Source organism: Cetorhinus maximus, chromosome 8 (assembly GCF_964194155.1).
Source record: "Cetorhinus maximus chromosome 8, sCetMax3.hap1.1, whole genome shotgun sequence".
In the NCBI taxonomy this organism is placed as follows: domain Eukaryota; kingdom Metazoa; phylum Chordata; class Chondrichthyes; order Lamniformes; family Cetorhinidae; genus Cetorhinus; species Cetorhinus maximus.
The window spans coordinates 30,371,163-30,388,736 of record NC_135886.1 but is presented as its reverse complement, the minus strand read 5'-3'; the positions used below and the strand labels follow the sequence as shown (position 1 = coordinate 30,388,736).

At 45.0% G+C, this 17,574-nt stretch overlaps 2 protein-coding genes across 2 annotated transcripts in view; both read left to right on the top strand.

The window, feature by feature from the left end:
* LOC144683536 (peptidase inhibitor 16-like) overlaps positions 1-17,574 on the top strand; it is a 697,419-nt gene that overhangs the window by 37,924 nt on the left and 641,921 nt on the right. The window lies entirely within an intron of this gene.
* LOC144684078 (peptidase inhibitor 16-like) overlaps positions 1-17,574 on the top strand; it is a 32,267-nt gene that overhangs the window by 12,572 nt on the left and 2,121 nt on the right. The window contains exons 5-6 of the mRNA XM_078547793.1: positions 9,034-9,066; positions 14,056-14,088. Of these exons, the coding sequence (XP_078403919.1) occupies positions 9,034-9,066; positions 14,056-14,088 (66 nt within the window). The remainder of the gene's footprint in view (positions 1-9,033; positions 9,067-14,055; positions 14,089-17,574) is intronic.

The window sequence follows — 17,574 nt, the reverse complement described above, 5'->3', positions numbered from 1 at the left end:
CTATTTTCTAAATGGGGAGAGAATTCAGAAATCTGGAGTGCAAAGGGACTTCGGAGTACTAGTCCAGGATTCTCATAAGGTTAACCTGCAGGTTGAGTCAGTAGTTAGGAAGGCAAATGCAATGTTGGCATTTATTTCGAGAGGACTAGAATATAAAAGCAAGGATGTGCTGCTGAGGCTTTATAAGGTTCTGGTCAGACCACATTTAGAATATTGTGAGCAATTTTGGGCCCCGTATCTCAGGAAGGATACTCTGGCCCTGGAGAGGGTCCAGAGGAGGTTCACGAAAACGATCCCAAGAATGAAAGGCTTAACATATGAGGAACGTTTGAGGACTCTGGGTCTATACTCGATGGAGTTTAGAAGGATGAGGGGGGATCTGATTGAAACTTACAGAATACTGAACGGCCTGGATAGAGTAGACGTGGGGAAGATGTTTCCATTAGTAGGAGAGACTAGGACCCAAGGGCACAGCCTCAGAGTAAAGGGAAGACCTTTTAGAACAGAGATGAAGAGAAACTTCTTTAGCCAGAGAGTGGTGAATCTATGGAACTCATTGCCGCAGAAGGCTGTGGAGGCCAGGTCATTGAGTGTATTTAAGACCGATAGATAGGTTCTTGATTGGTAAGGGGATCAAAGGTTATGGGGAGAAGGTGGGAGAATGGGGTTGAGAAACTTATCAGCCATGATTGAATGGCGGAGCAGACTCGATGGGCCGAATGGCCTAATTTCTGCTCCTATGTCTTATGGTCTTATGGTGAAACCAGTTCGCAATCGTCTGCTTCACCCGCTGATGGCGGGTCATGTTTCCCGCCATTGGACACCAGGAACCTCATTGTAATATATCTGCATGTCATTATAAGCCCAGCCCGCTGGAAACATCCCCCCACCCCTGCTGGATCGTCTGCCCATGTTGGCATGATTGCACACCGACGTGTTTCACAACATCATATAAAAGGAGTGCACTTGGTGGGCTGCACTTTGAGTGGAACTCGGAGAAGAGTACACAGTAATGTGGAGGGGGAGCAAGGGCTGCCCTGTGGTTGAAGGTAGGGCACAAGCACGTGTGGGATGGGGGTTAGGGTGGGCGAGGGAAGCGGCCATGCATTTGGAAAACCTTGCATAAAGTGACCATTCCTCTGCAACTGAGACAGTTCAGACGCAGCCACATTGATATGACTAGAGTCGGGCCTCTAGCTTATCTGCCCACTCAAGTAACGCAGAGGCATCAAAGTGCCACCAAGTGTTCCAGAGCTTTTCACCCCTAGGGCACAGACTGCTAAGTCATGAGCGTTTTAGTGGACTGCAGAACAGCTGGACGATTGGACACGTTTGGGGCAGCCATTCAGCGCATTAATCTTTGTCATCCAAGTGGTGGTCAGCACGCTCCAGGATGCGTTACGGAGCCTTCAGACTGAACCAAGACAGGTTCTTAGTACACCCATGCTAACCCACGTGTCTCTCTCTTTCATCCTGCAGGAGGAGTACATTAGGATCGTGGAGCCTGGTGAACTAGCTGTATGCCTCATGGCATACAGAGAGTGAAAACAACTGAGAAGAGAGCGATGGAGGCGCCTGCCTGCGCAGAGGGAGGAGCAGCATCCTCTGGAAGAAGTGACGGCTGGGGCTCACACACATGCTGCTGAAGACCACAGCGAGCTGGAGCTGGTCAGTGCCTAGCTAGACCCGGGGACTATAGACGCTGCCTTTCATTCCTGCAGATGACCGAGGACCAATGTTGCGAAAGATTGCGCATGTCTAGGGAACTGATGGGTCACATCTGCCAGCTACTGTAGGATTTAGCGCCACAGAGACATGGAGGACACGGGGACACTGCCAGTGGCTGTGAAAGTGACTGTGGCTCTCAATTTCTACGCCAGTGGCTCCTTTCAGTTGACCTCGGTGGAATATCACAAGCCACCACCCACAAATGCATCCATGAGGTCACAGATGTCATCTTCTCGAGGGCTCAACAACTTTGTGCATTTTGCCCGGGACTAGGAGAGCCAGGAAGCAAGAGCGATTGGATTTGCCCAGATCTCAGGTGCTGGGTGCCATAGTCTGCACTCACGTGGCGCTCAGATCTCCATTGCAATACACGGTCAACTTCATCAACTGCAAGGAGTTCCAATTGCTGAATGTGCAGCTGGTGTGCGACCATCGCAAATGCATCCTACAGGTCTGTGCATGGTTTCCAGGGAGTATGCATGGCTCCTGCATTCTCAGTTGGTCACAAATCCCTGAAGTCCTCGAGGGTCCACAGAAGCTGCAGGGATGCTCCTCGGGGACAAAGGCTACCCGCAGAGGATGTGGCTGATGACACTCATGCGGCAGCCTCAGACTGCAGCAGAGTGACAGTATAATAAGGCTCATGCTGGAACTTGCAATTGCAGCTTGGTGGAACAGACCATCAGGATGCTGAGAATGAGGTTCTGGTGCCCTACAACATAGTCCACAGAGGGGGTCACGCACCTTTTACAACCTAGTGCTGAAACAGGGAGGAGAGCTAGTTGAGGAGGAGATGGAGGAGCTCGTGGTTTCCTCCGATGAGGAGTACACCGAAGGGGAGGAAGGTGAGGACTCCTCGAAGGCGATGATGATGGGGGTGAGGTCCTCGCACTAGCCAGTCAAGGCAGGCACACTCGGTAGGCCCTTGTAGCTGCTAGGTTTGCGGAGGATGATGACGACATGCAGTGAGGAGACACCATAGATCCTCACATCGCATTTGTGAACGTTTGACTCCAGTCTGGCTTATGGTAGCACACGTACCCTCTGTGATAAGTCTCCTGTCGTGGAGACACGGTGGAGGCCCTAATAGTAGCTCGATTGCAGGAAGATGATGACGACATGCAGTGAGAACACTCCATAAATCTTCACATAGCCTCTGAGAATGTCTCACTACAGTCTGGCTGAGGGCAGCTCGCTTACGCTTTGTGATCAGGGTCATATTATGGAGATGCAGCCATGAAACTTTAAATGCACCTGATCCTGTGTCCGCCTTCAGCACCTGACCCCTTCAGGAGCACAGCGTCAGTGGTCACACATGCTGAAGCGATGGGGCCAACCCCACCTTAAAGGTGCTGAGAGCACCCAGAGAGAATGACGGAACTCGGTGACACCTGCCCATGACATTCTGGCAGCAATGACAAGCACCATCGAGGTGCAGGCATCAGTGATGTGTCCAGGGAGTGTGAGGCCGGTCCATCACTTTGGTCTGAAGGCTGCACAGAACACAGGAAAGAGGCCCTGTACTGAGACACCTGCCTTTATCTTGTGCAGAAAGGTTTCACATCTGAGTGACAAGAACACTGCTCATCAGAACAAGGAGCCATAGGCCGGGAGGCATACTTGGGAGTTTATTGATTATAACGAACAGTTATGGTTCAAGTGATTAACGCCCGAGCCCAGGCTGTGCAACTACATCTTCGTAACTTTCCTAGCCCTGCCGCTACATCTTGGTGCTCCCCGGCCATCCACAGTGGAGGTGGAGGCAGCCTGCTGACTGCTACGCCTTGTCTGTGATGACCTTGGCGGGCGCCCTCTGGAGGGCCGAGACCTGGAGGACCCCAGCCTGCATTTGGGCTCCTGCTATGTGGCAGTGGCACCCTCCTCAGCCTGTGGAGCTGGAGCTGCTGGGGTCACAGGAAGAGGGGATTCAGAAGGGCTGGAAACTCCCGGAGTCACTTGGATGGAACGGCCTGGTGGGGGTACATCTGCTGATCCTCCTCCCTATGGGTGCCCAAGGACCCTTGGCTGACCCCTTGAGGAGAAGGGGTAGCTGGAGTGAAATCAAGCTGCCTTGCACCCCTCTTGCGTACGCGCTGTTGGAGACCAACTACGGCGTCAGCGGTGGAATTGATTTCATGCAGCAGTGCAGGAGTGACATCCTGGACCAAGGTCTCCATGGTGGCTGCCATTTTACCAGTGTTGACCCTGGTGCATTGGCATGCTGGCACTATCACCTCAGCCTGAAGGCGGACAGACTCCTCCATCATGCCTTGTAATCTGAGGAGTGCAGCGGACATCCCTTCCTGATGCTCCTGAGCTTACCTTTGCAGCTGCAGCAACTGTGACATGACCGAGTCTAGAGGCTCATCATCTGACTTGGACTCAGCAGATTTCTGGCCTCCAGCAGTTCTCCGAGCGCCAGGGACCTGGGAAGTCCCTGCTACCACCTGCTGTGGATCAGACAGTGCGATTTGCTCACTAGATTGTAATCCTGAGGCTACTGTAAAGCTATGTCCCACCGAGGTGTGTGTCTCTGCACTGATGGAGGGTGTGGGTGAGTGCTGTGATGGGACTTCTAGGAAGATGCCTCTGGATTCCTGTTCAGAGGTTTGATTGGAGGCCCTGAGTCGTGCACTCCGTCCGCTGTTTCCCAGAGGTGATTATGGAAGCAAGGGGAGATAATTAGTGCATGTCAGTGGCCTGTGAAACAGGACACATCACTCACAGCATGGTTGTCTGATTGATGTTACACAGCTGGATTTTCACTGGGTAGAGCAATGCCCACCTCACCATCAGCACAGGAACGGTCCAGATTGTCGCTATCCATCTGGAGGGCTCTGTTTTAAAAGTCGGTGAGGACCTTGATTTCAGGCGTTCCTCCACTGGTCTGTGACCTCTCCCTTTTCTTGTGTGCCAGCTTGTCTTGCATGAATAGAGATGGAGAGACTGTAAGTAGGACGCCTGCCAGGCCAGATGATAAGTATGCCTGGCCTGTGTGGGTGGTGAGTGGTCCCATGAACAGGATGAGGACAATGAAGGTGTGCGTGAGAGTGAGTGGTGATGTTCCTTGAACTGGCAGTGAGTGTGTGATGTGTGATGGGCTTGTGAGTGTATGAGTTGGGAGTGATGAGAAGAGTGCATTACCCTGGCGGATCGGAGGAGATCATTCATCCTCTTGTGGCACTGGGTGGCTGCCCTCTTTTGAAGGGCGTTGGCGCTGACCACCACTGCCATCGCCTTCCAAGCCGGATTAGTGATGTTGCTGCAACTCCTGCGCTAGAGCAGGGGTGGAGGACATCACAGCGGGCCTCCACTGCATCCAAAAGGTGCTCGAGGGATGCGTCATTGAACCTGGGGGCTGCTGTCTTTTTGCCCTTCAGGGCCATGTCTTCTTTGCAGCAGTTGTGGGTTGGAAGTACTGAGATGTATGTGTGCAGCTGGACTTTAAATATGTTCTGTTGAAGAGTCATATGGACTCGAAACGTTAACTGTGTTCCTTTCCGCAGATGCTGCCAGACCTGCTGAGTTTTTCCAGGTATTTTTGTTTTTGTTTTAAATATGGCGCCCTGCATGACGAAGCGGCGAGGTGCTGGCATAGTGGGTAAATGAGAGCCTGCTCACCATGGAAATGGTGTGTTTCCTGGGAATGCATAATTAATGCAGCGGGTTTGGGATGATACGGCGTGAAAAGCTGCCTCCGGCAGCTACAGCATTTAACGCAAATCTGGGATGATTCCGCCCTATACCATGTGGAGATTTTAAGAAAGATTCGTGCTTTTGCTTTTCTTGGAATAATAGAGGGCGTGGAACTCTTCATGTCTTAATTGAAAAATCCCTTATCAGCATGACTCCACATTGAGATTTTTCAGTAACTGGAGGAAACTGCTTCTAAATTTGACAATCTCTTGGAAACATAGAAAGAAAGGAACATGGAGTACACAACACATCCCTCGAGCCTTTTCCAATATTCATTTAAATCTTAGCTGATCTGGGGCTCAACTCTTATTTACTCACCTTTGTTCCATATCCCTTCTTATCCTTAGCTACAAAGTATATCAATCTCAGTCTTGAATACTTCAATTGATGGAGCATATTCAGTCTTTTGGGGAGAGTGTCCTGATTTTAAATATCTTTCATGTTAAATCGCTAAGCTCTAATTTTGCAATTATGCATTCTTATTCTGTTATTACATCACACCTCAATGTCCTGAACTCAAGGGAATGGAAGCCAGATTTATATATCCTGTCTTCATAACTTAAGCACTGCTATAATACTGGTGAATCTGCACTGCACCCCTTCCAAGACCTGTACACCATTCCTTGGTTTCAGTGCTCAAAACCAAATGTACTCCAGATGGGATATGATGGGATATAAGGGTCTGTATAACTGAAGCATCACTTTTCTTCACTTGCGAATTCCAGCGCCATTGAAGTAAAATAGCCTTCTATCCGTTGACCGCAATAACTTGCATTAATGTAGTTAGTACCTGTGATGTAGAAGAAAATGTCTCATGGGTCATAAGGAAACCACAAACTGTTAAAAAATCTAGCCCTTTGTGATAAATTGAGAATAATTATGACTGCAACAGTTAAAAGTAAATGAAAATTTCCTTTTTATAGATTGGTAACAGGAAATATTACATTGAAGGCTGAGAGTTTTGGAGAGAGAGGTTTGTTTAATATTCATACCTCTTCTGGAGTCATACGCCAGTGAACATTTACTTTTAACTTTTGAAGTGAAGGACTAGAGTTTTGAACTATTTGTGGTTTCCTTATGCCCCTCTGGGATATTGGAGAGCACTGCAGGTGTAATTTTACTGTATTTGGCAGTGTGACTGCTGACCAGGTAATACCTTATCATGAAACTGATTGTAAAAGGTGGAAAAAATTTCCATTCTTGCTAAAGGGTCTTCACATTCTTAAGGATAAAACTACCTGTTAGTAGTTTACCCTCCATCATTCTGTTCATTGAAGACTAAGTTCATTCACTCACTGCATGTCTTAGCCTGTCCATATTGTCTTGCTACACAGTGCACACTGCAATGCTACCCAAACCTACGTATAAACTTACAGATACATGTCAAACTCCATATCATAATTTTCATAGAATTAATTTAGCTAGCAGACAAAGTAAAGGTTATAGCTAGAATCCCCTCCAGCCCCCTGGAAATTTATCATCTAATCTGGGGTGAGCGAGTGTCGAACATTTGTTCAACGATGTGCTCTTCAGTGCTTGCCTTCTGCTGTGCGGCCCATTATTGCACGTTGTACAGGCCTAGTGGCAGACCACATGCTCACCCATGTGTGAATGTTCTAAAATTTAATGCAAAGAGTCTATTAACAAAGGCCCCACTATTTTTGTCATAATGATGCTGAAGTGAACAATGTCTGTTAGTCTTAGGAAGCCAATGTTCCACTGGGGAAGGGGGGAGTTTGAGAATTTTGGTGGCTTATTGGCGATGTGCAATCCCACTCAGATCAATATATTGTGCAACTTAACAGATAAGCAGATTTTAAAAAATAATGCCTGTTTGGCAAGCAACTCAGACGCTACCTAAACCCCTAAGGCCCGAGGACTTAGCCTTAGGGAGGCGATGGCGTAGTGGTATTGTTGCTGGACAAGTAATCCAGAGACCCAGGGTAATGCTCCGGGTTCAAATCCTGCCACGAATTTGAAAAGTCTAATGTAACCATGAAACCATTGTTGATTGTTGTAAAAACCCATCTGGTTCACTAATGTCCTTTAGGGAAGGAAATCTGCTGTTCTTACCTGGTCCGGTCTACATGTGACTCCAGACCCACACAATTTGGTTGACTCTTAAATGCCCTCTGAACAAGGGCAATTAGGGATGGGCAATAAATGTTGGCCTAGCCAGCAACACCCACACCCCATGAACCAATTAAAAAAAGACATGCTCCCATTATTCAAGAGTCCCTCAGACTGATAAACAGGCTGGGAGCAGGGTTGCACCTGTTTGCTGGCAAAAGCTCTGACTTTCCTGGAGATGGCCCTAGTTATAGGAAGATGGAAGACCCAACTCTGGGTTGAAGGGGGTGCCAAGAATGAATGGGTTCAGGTTGCCCAGGAATTAAGCTAACACTTGCAGATAGCAGAGTAACTTGTAGAATCGGAATTCAGTTAGGTTCTCAGCATTCTACAAACTATAATTGTGTCCAAGATTCTTATAGTTGGATGGGTGGGTCACTGCACTCTTTTAAAAAGTACCTGGATCTCCACCTTAAGTGCTGTAAGCTGCAGGGCTATGGGCTGGGTGCAGGAAGGTGGGATTAGTAAGGGTACCTGGGTGTCCTCGGTCTGGCATGGACAAGATGGGCCGAATGGCCTCCTTCTGTGCTGTAACTTTTCTATGGTTCTATGGTCTGTGCAGCTCCACAGCTGTGAGCTGCTGTGCTCAGTTGAGCTTCTCTCTCAATTCCTACTTATGTCTCTTTCTTCTACTGGTATGTCAAAAAACTTATGTTTTCTTCAATGTCCATTCTTAATTTGAAAGCAAAGGACAATGTGGCACCGGTTTAAAGGAACTATAAGCATTATCAGTTCCCTGTTTATGCACACATGGATTGTCCAGTGATCTTGAGAAATTTCCACTTTATTTTTAAATAGAAGAAGGCATGGCATTCTTTGTTTTTTTGTAAAATCACTTATCAACATGAATCTGCATTAAAACTGTGGGCTCAATAGATAGACTATGTGCATAACAGAAAGAATTTGACAGTCAGATTCTCTTAGATTTTCAGTCTCTGTTTAGATTGACTATGAATAGTTGAATAATCTAGTTTTTAGTGACCAACTGATAACAACAGATTGCCTTTATAAAGCACGTTTAATGGAGAAAAGTGCCTCAAGGTGCTTCACTAACAAGTTAAGCAAATGTTGGATGACTCTTCCAAAGAGCTGGCACAGGCAATATGGGCCAAATGGCTTCTTGTGCTGTGTGATTCTATGGTTTTATATTCTAGATAGCTAACCATTAAAAGGACTTGAATATTATGCAGGCTTCTCTCCCGTCCTTCCCTGTAATCTTTTCTGCTACTGATTCACATGGAATAGTTTTTCATGCTTTATCATTTCCTTTTAAGGAGAAAAACACCATAGAATTTAATGAATGCTAAAGACAAATATTTTATTGTACTAAAGTTATGGGGATAGCAACAAGTGTTATGGAGGCAGGTCAAAGATTTTGCGGGCCAGGGTGGGTGTGGGGGGGAAGGAATGAATATTCCTTCTTAACAAATATCCCTTTAACTTCTATATCAAAATGAACTTCATCCTATTTTTCAACAGGTGTTGAAAAACCTCAAGCCACCACTGTCACAGGTGAGAACCCAGCACTGTGTTATATTTTATTCTGACACCCATATGGTCAACAGTTTTGTGTTGTGCATAAAGTAAGACGCACATTGCTTGAATCAGGAATTAATGTATGATTGATATGATTTTATTTGGCTTCCCCAATGAGCAATTATTCTTTGACATTTATGATTGAGGCAAACTTAACAATGGGCTGAATTTTATGCTGTTCGGGCGAGTGCGTACCGGAGCCGATCGGGTGTGAAACCATGTGAGATGAGGTTGGGCGAGCCCGCGATCTTTCTGTTGGTGGGCGTGTGCAACAGTCGGAAGAGCACCCGCCAACAATTAAGAGGGCAATTAAGCCCATTAATGACTCAATTGTCTGTCATTTTACGTAGCCTGTCCAACCTTACGGTTGGCGGATGAGCGAATTGGCTAGGTGGCCTTTACATTTTTCATCAAATCTCATCCATGGGCGGGATGAGATTTCCGTGTTGAAATGAAATATGAATAAGTTTATGTGGACAGCATTTTCACTAGCTACATTTTCAGGTGACTGATTATGATGCGTTGACACATATTTTCAGCTTTTGAACCCTTTATTTTTGCTGTTTCAGGTCTTCAGCTTCATGAGGCAGCTCCCTGCCTTCAGGGAGCTTTCGGTCAGCGTTGGCCCACGCCCACGTTGACATCATCTCCCACCCTCTTCCTTTCCCCACACCAGCAGCGCTGAGCTTTTCAGTGCGTGCTTCATACTGGCTGGCCGTTAATTGGCCAGCCAGCATAAATTGCAGTCACGGGCCCTGTGGATGTGTGATGGGTTTGTGAGTGTGTGAGTTGAGAGTGATGAGAAGAGTGCATTACCCTGGCGGATCGGAGGAGATCATTCATCCTCTTGTGGCACTGGGTGGCTGCCCTCTTTTGAAGGGCGTTGGTGCTGACCACCACTGCCATCGCCTTCCAAGCCGGATTAGTGATGTTGCTGCAACTCCTGCGCTAGAGCAGGGGTGGAGGACATCACAGCGGGCCTCCACTGCATCCAAAAGGTGCTCGAGGGATGCGTCATTGAACCTGGGGGCTGCTGTCTTTTTGCCCTTCAGGGCCATGTCTTCTTTGCAGCAGTTGTGGGTTGGAAGTACTGAGATGTATGTGTGCAGCTGGACTTTAAATATGTTCTGTTGAAGAGTCATATGGACTCGAAACGTTAACTGTGTTCCTTTCCGCAGATGCTGCCAGACCTGCTGAGTTTTTCCAGGTATTTTTGTTTTTGTTTTAAATATGGCGCCCTGCATGACGAAGCGGCGAGGTGCTGGCATAGTGGGTGAATGAGAGCCTGCTCACCATGGAAACGGTGTGTTTCTTGGGAATGCATAATTAATGCAGCGGGTTTGGGATGATACGGCGTGAAAAGCTGCCTCCGGCAGCTACAGCATTTAACGCAAATCTGGGATGATTCCGCCCTATACCTTGTGTGGAGATTTTAGAAAAAGATTCACGCTTTTGCTTTTCTTGGAATAATAGAGGGCGTGGAACTCTTCATGTCTTAATTGAAAAATCCCTTATCAGCATGACTCCACATTGAGATTTTGCAGTAAACAGAGGAAACCGCTTCTAAATTTGACAATCTCTTGGAAACATAGAAAGAAAGAAACATGGAGTACCCAACACATCCCTCGAGCCTTTTCCAATACTCATTTAAATCTTAGCTGATTGGGGCTCAACTCTTATTTACTCACCTTTGTTCCATATCCCATCTTATCCTTAGCTACAAAGTATATCAATCTCAGTCTTGAATACTTCAATTGATGGAGCATATTCTTTTAGGGAGAGTGTCCTGATTTTAAATATCTTTTATGTTAAATGGCTTAGCTCTAATTTTGCAATTATGCATTCTTGTTCTGTTATTACATCACACCTCAATGTCCTGAACTCAAGGGAATGGAAGCCAGATTTATATATCCTGTCTTCATAACTTAAGCACTGCTATAATACTGGTGAATCTGCACTGCACCCCTTCCAAGACCTGTACACCATTCCTTGGTTTCAGTGTTCAAAACCAAATGTACTCCAGATGGGATATGATGGGATATAAGGGTCTGTATAACTGAAGCATCACTTTTCTTCACTTGTGAATTCCAGCGCCATTGAAGTAAAATAGCCTTAATCCGTTGACCGCAATAACTTGCATTAATGTAGTTAGTACCTGTGATGTAGAAGAAAATGTCTCATGGGTCATAAGGAAACCACAAACTGTTAAAAAATCTAGCCCTTTGTGATAAATTGAGAATAATTATGACTGCAACAGTTAAAAGTAAATGAAAATTTCCTTTTTATAGATTGGTAACAGGAAATATTACATTGAGGGCTGAGAATTTTGGAGAGAGAGGTTTGTTTAATATTCATACCTCTTCTGGAGTCATACGCCAGTGAACATTTACTTTTAACTTTTGAAGTGAAAGACTAGAGTTTTGAACTATTTGTGGTTTCCTTATGCCCCATTGGGATATTGGAGAGCACTGCAGGTGTAATTTTACTGTATTTGGCAGTGTGACAGCTGACCAGGTAATACCTTATCATGAAATTGATTATAAAAGGTGGAAAAAATTCCATTCTTGCTAAAGGGTCTTCACATTCTTAAGGATAAAACTACCTGTTAGTAGTTTACCCTCTATCATTCCGTTCATTGAAGACTAAGTTCATTCACTCACTGCATGTCTCAGCCTGTCCATATTGTCTTGCTACACAGTGCACACTGCAATGCTACCCAACCCTATGTATAAACTTACAGATACATGTCAAACTCCATATCATAATTTTCATAGAACTAATTTAGCTAGCAGACAAAGTAAAGGTTATAGCTAGATTCCCCTCCAGTCCCCTGGACATTTATCATCTGATCTGGGGTGAGCGGGTGTCGAACATTTGTTCAAGGATGTGCTCTTCAGTGCCTGCCTTCTGCTGTGTGGTCCATTATTGCACGTTGTACAGGCCTAGTGGCAGACTACATGCTCACCCATGTGTGAATGTTCTAAAATTTAATGCAAAGAGTCTATTGACAAAGGCCCCACTATTTTTGTCATAATGATGCTGAAGTGAACAATGTCTGTTAGTCTTAGGAAGCCAATGTTCCACTGGGGAAGGGGGGAGTTTGAGAATTTTGGTGGCTTATTGGCGATGTGCAATCCCACTCAGATCAATATATTGTGCAACTTAACAGATAAGCAGATTTTAAAAAATAATGCCTGTTTGGCAAGCAACTCAGACGCTACCTAAACCCCTAAGGCCCGAGGACTTAGCCTTAGGGAGGCGATGGCGTAGTGGCATTGTTGCTGGACAAGTAATCCAGAGACCCAGGGTAATGCTCCGGGTTCAAATCCTGCCACGAATTTGAAAAGTCTAATGTAACCATGAAACCATTGTCGATTGTTGTAAAAACCCATCTGGTTCACTAATGTCCTTTAGGGAAGGAAATCTGCTGTTCTTACCTGGTCTGGCCTACATGTGACTCCAGACCCACACAATTTGGTTGACTCTTAAATGCCCTCTGAACAAGGGCAATTAGGGATGGGCAATAAATGTTGGCCTAGCCAGCAACACCCACACCCCATGAATCAATTAAAAAAAAACTTACTTCCATTATTCAAGAGTTCCTCAGACTGATAAACAGGCTGGGAGCAGGGTTGCACCTGTTTGCTGGCAAAAGCTCTGCCTTCCCTCGAGATGGCCCTAGTTATAGGAAGATGGAAGACCCAACTCTGGGTTGAAGGGGGTGCCAAGAATGAATGGGTTCAGGTTGCCCAGCAATTAAGCTAACACTTGCAGATAGCAGAGTAACTTGGAGAATGGGAATTCAGTTAGGTTCTCAGCATTTTACAAACTATAATTGTGTCCAAGATTCTTATAGTTGGATGGGTGGGTCACTGCACTCTTTTAAAAAGTACCTGGATCTCCACCTTAAGCTGCAGGGCTATGGGCTGGGTGCAGGAAGGTGGGATTAGTAAGGGTACCTGGGTGTCCTCGGTCTGGCATGGACAAGATGGGCCGAATGGCCTCCTTCTGTGCTGTAACTTTTCTATGGTTCTATGGTCTGTGCAGCTCCACAGCTGTGAGCTGCTGTGCTCAGTTGAGCTTCTCTCTCAATTCCTACTTGTGTCTCTTTCTTCTACTGGTATGTCAAAAAACTTATGTTTTCTTCAATGTCCATTCTTAATTTGAAAGCAAAGGACAATGTGGCACCGGTTTAAAGGAACTATAAGCATTATCAGTTCCCTGTTTATGCACACATGGATTGTCCAGTGATCTTGAGAAATTTCCACTTTATTTTTAAATAGAAGAAGGTATGGCATTCTTTGTTTTTTTGTAAAATCACTTATCAACATGAATCTGCATTAAAACTGTGGGCTCAATAGATAGACTATGTGCATAACAGAAAGAATTTGACAGTCAGATTCTCTTAGATTTTCAGTCTCTGTTTAGATTGACTATGAATAGTTGAATAATCTAGTTTTTAGTGACCAACTGATAACAACAGATTGCCTTTATAAAGCACGTTTAATGGAGAAAAGTGCCTCAAGGTGCTTCACTAACAAGTTAAGCAAATGTTGGATGACTCTTCCAAAGAGCTGGCACAGGCAATATGGGCCAAATGGCTTCTTGTGCTGTGTGATTCTATGGTTTTATATTCTAGATAGCTAACCATTAAAAGGACTTGAATATTATGCAGGCTTCTCTCCCGTCCTTCCCTGTAATCTTTTCTGCTACTGATTCACATGGAATAGTTTTTCATGCTTTATCATTTCCTTTTAAGGAGAAAAACACCATAGAATTTAATGAATACTAAAGACAAATATTTTATTGTACTAAAGTTATGGGGATAGCAACAAGTGTTATGGAGGCAGGTCAAAGATTTTGCGGGCCTGTGGTGGGGGTGGGGGGGAAGGAATGAATATTCCTTCTTAACAAATATCCCTTTAACTTCTATATCAAAATGAACTTCATCCTATTTTTCAACAGGTGTTGAAAAACCTCAAGCCACCACTGTCACAGGTGAGAACCCAGCACTGTGTTATATTTTATTCTGACACCCATATGGTCAACAGTTTTGTGTTGTGCATAAAGTAAGAGGCACATTGCTTGAATCAGGAATTAATGTATGATTGATATGATTTTATTTGGCTTCCCCAATGAGCAATTATTCTTTGACATTTATAATTGAGGCAAACTTAACAATGGGCTGAATTTTATGCTGTTCGGGCGAGTGCGTACCGGACCCGATCGGGTATGAAACCATGTGAGATGAGGTTGGGCGAGCCCGCGATCTTTCTGTTGGTGGGCGTGTGCAACAGTCGGAAGAGCGCCCGCCAACAATTAAGAGGGCAATTAAGCCCATTAATGACTCAATTGTCTGTCATTTTACGTAGCCTGTCCAACCTTACGGTTGGCGGATGAGCGAATTGGCTAGATGGCCTTTACATTTTTCATCAAATCTCATCCATGGGCGGGATGAGATTTCCGTGTTGAAATGAAATATAAATAAATTTATGTGGACAGCATTTTCACTAGCTACATTTTCAGGTGACTGATTATGATGCGTGGACACATATTTTCAGCTTTTGAACCCTTTATTTTTGCTGTTTCAGGTCTTCAGCTTCATGAGGCAGCTCCCTGCCTTCAGGGAGCTTTCTGTCAGCGTTGGCCCAGCCCCACGTTGACATCATCTCCCACCCTCTTCCTTTCCCCACACCATCAGCGCTAAGCTTTTCAGTGCGTGCTTCATACTGGCTGACCGTTAATTGGCCAGCCAGCATAAATTGCAGTCACGGGCCCTGTGGATGTGTGATGGGTTTGTGAGTGTGTGAGTTGAGAGTGATGAGAAGAGTGCATTACCCTGGCGGATCGGAGGAGATCATTCATTCTCTTGCGGCACTGGGTGGCTGCCCTCTTTTGAAGGGCATTGGCGCTGACCACCACTGCCATCGCCTCCCAAGCCGGATTAGTGATGTTGCTGCAACTCCTGCGCTAGAGCGGGGGCGGAGGACATCACAGTGGGCCTCCACTTCATCCAAAAGGTGCTCGAGGGATGCGTCATTGAACCTGGGGGCTGCTGTCTTTTTGCCCTTCAGGGCCATGTCTTCTTTGCAGCAGTTGTGGGTTGGAAGTACTGAGATGTGTGTGTGCAGCTGGACTTTAAATATGTTCTGTTGAAGAGTCATATGGACTCGAAACGTTAACTGTGTTCCTTTCCGCAGATGCTGCCAGACCTGCTGAGTTTTTCCAGGTATTTTTGTTTTTGTTTTAAATATGGCGCCCTGCATGATGAAGCAGTGAGGTGCTGGCATAGTGGGTGAATGAGAGCCTGTTCACCATGGAAACGGTGTGTTTCCTGGGAATGCATAATTAATGCAGCGGGTTTGGGATGATACGGCGTGAAAAGCTGCCTCCGGCAGCTACAGCATTTAACGCAAATCTGGGATGATTCCGCCCTACGCCTTGTGTGGAGATTTTAGAAAAAGATTCATGCTTTTGCTTTTCTTGAAATAATAGAGGGCGTGGAACTCTTCATGTCTTAATTGAAATACCCCTTATCAGCATGACTCCACATTGAGATTTTGCAGTAAACAGAGGAAACCACTTCTAAATTTGACAATCTCTTGGAAACATAGAAAGAAAGGAACTTGGAGTACCCAACACATCCCTCGAGCATTTTCCAATATTCATTTAAATCTTAGCTGATCTGGGGCTCAACTCTTATTTACTCACCTTTGTTCCTTCTTATCCTTAGCTACAAAGTATATCAATCTCAGTCTTGAATACTTCAATTGATGGAGCATATTCTTTTAGGGAGAGTGTCCTGATTTTAAATATCTTTTATGTTAAATGGCTTAGCTCTAATTTTGCAATTATGCATTCTTGTTCTGTTATTACATCACACCTCAATGTCCTGAACTCAAGGGAATGGAAGCCAGATTTATATATCCTGTCTTCATAACTTAAGCACTGCTATAATACTGGTGAATCTGTACTGCACCCCTTCCAAGACCTGTACACCATTCCTTGGTTTCAGTGCTCAAAACCAAATGTACTCCAGATGGGATATGATGGGATATAAGGGTCTGTATAACTGAAGCATCACTTTTCTTCACTTGTGAATTCCAGTGCCATTGAAGTAAAATGGCCTTCTATCCGTTGACCGCAATAACCTGCATTAATGTAGTTAGTACCTGTGATGTAGAAGAAAATGTCTCATGGGTCATAAGGAAACCACAAACTGTTAAAAAATCTAGCCCTTTGTGATAAATTGAGAATAATTATGACTGCAACAGTTAAAAGTAAATGAAAATTTCCTTTTTATAGATTGGTAACAGGAAATATTACATTGAGGGCTGAGAGTTTTGGAGAGAGAGGTTTGTTTAATATTCATACCTCTTCTGGAGTCATACGCCAGTGAACATTTACTTTTAACTTTTGAAATGAAGGACTAGAGTTTTGAACTATTTGTGGTTTCCATATGCCCCATTGGGATATTGGAGAGCATTGCAGGTGTAATTTTACTGTATTTGGCAGTGTGACAGCTGACCAGGTAATACCTTATCATGAAACTGATTATAAAAGATGGAAAAAATTCCATTCTTGCTAAAGGGTCTTCACATTCTTAAGGATAAAACTACCTGTTAGTAGTTTACCCTCCATCATTCCATTCATTGAAGACTAAGTTCATTCACTCACTGTATGTCTCAGCCTGTCCATATTGTCTTGCTACACAGTGCACACTGCAATGCTACCCAACCCTATGTATAAACTTACAGATACATGTCAAACTCCATATCATAATTTTCATAGAACTAATTTAGCTAGCAGACAAAGTAAAGGTTATAGCTAGAATCCCCTCCAGCCCCCTGGAAATTTATCATCTGATCTGGGGTGAGCGGGTGTCGAACATTTGTTCAAGGATGTGCTCTTCAGTGCCTGCCTTCTGCTGTGCGGTCCATTATTGCACGTTATACAGGCCTAGTGGCAGACCACATGCTCACCCATGTGTGAATGTTCTAAAATTTAATGCAAAGAGTCTATTGACAAAGGCCCCACTATTTTTGTCATAATGATGCTGAAGTGAACAATGTCTGTTAGTCTTAGGAAGCCAATGTTCCACTGAGGAAGGGGGGAGTTTGAGAATTTTGGTGGCTTATTGGCGATGTGCAATCCCACTCAGATCAATATATTGTGCAACTTAACAGATAAGCAGATTTTAAAAAATAATGCCTGTTTGGCAAGCAACTCAGACGCTACCTAAACCCCTAAGGCCCGAGGACTTAGCCTTAGGGAGGCGATGGCATAGTGGCATTGTTGCTGGACAAGTAATCCAAAGACCCAGGGTAATGCTCCGGGTTCAAATCCTGCCCCGAATTTGAAAAGTCTAATGTAATCATGAAACCATTGTCGATTGTTGTAAAAACCCATCTGGTTCACTAATGTCCTTTAGGGAAGGAAATCTGCTGTTCTTACCTGGTCCGGCCTACATGTGACTCCAGACCC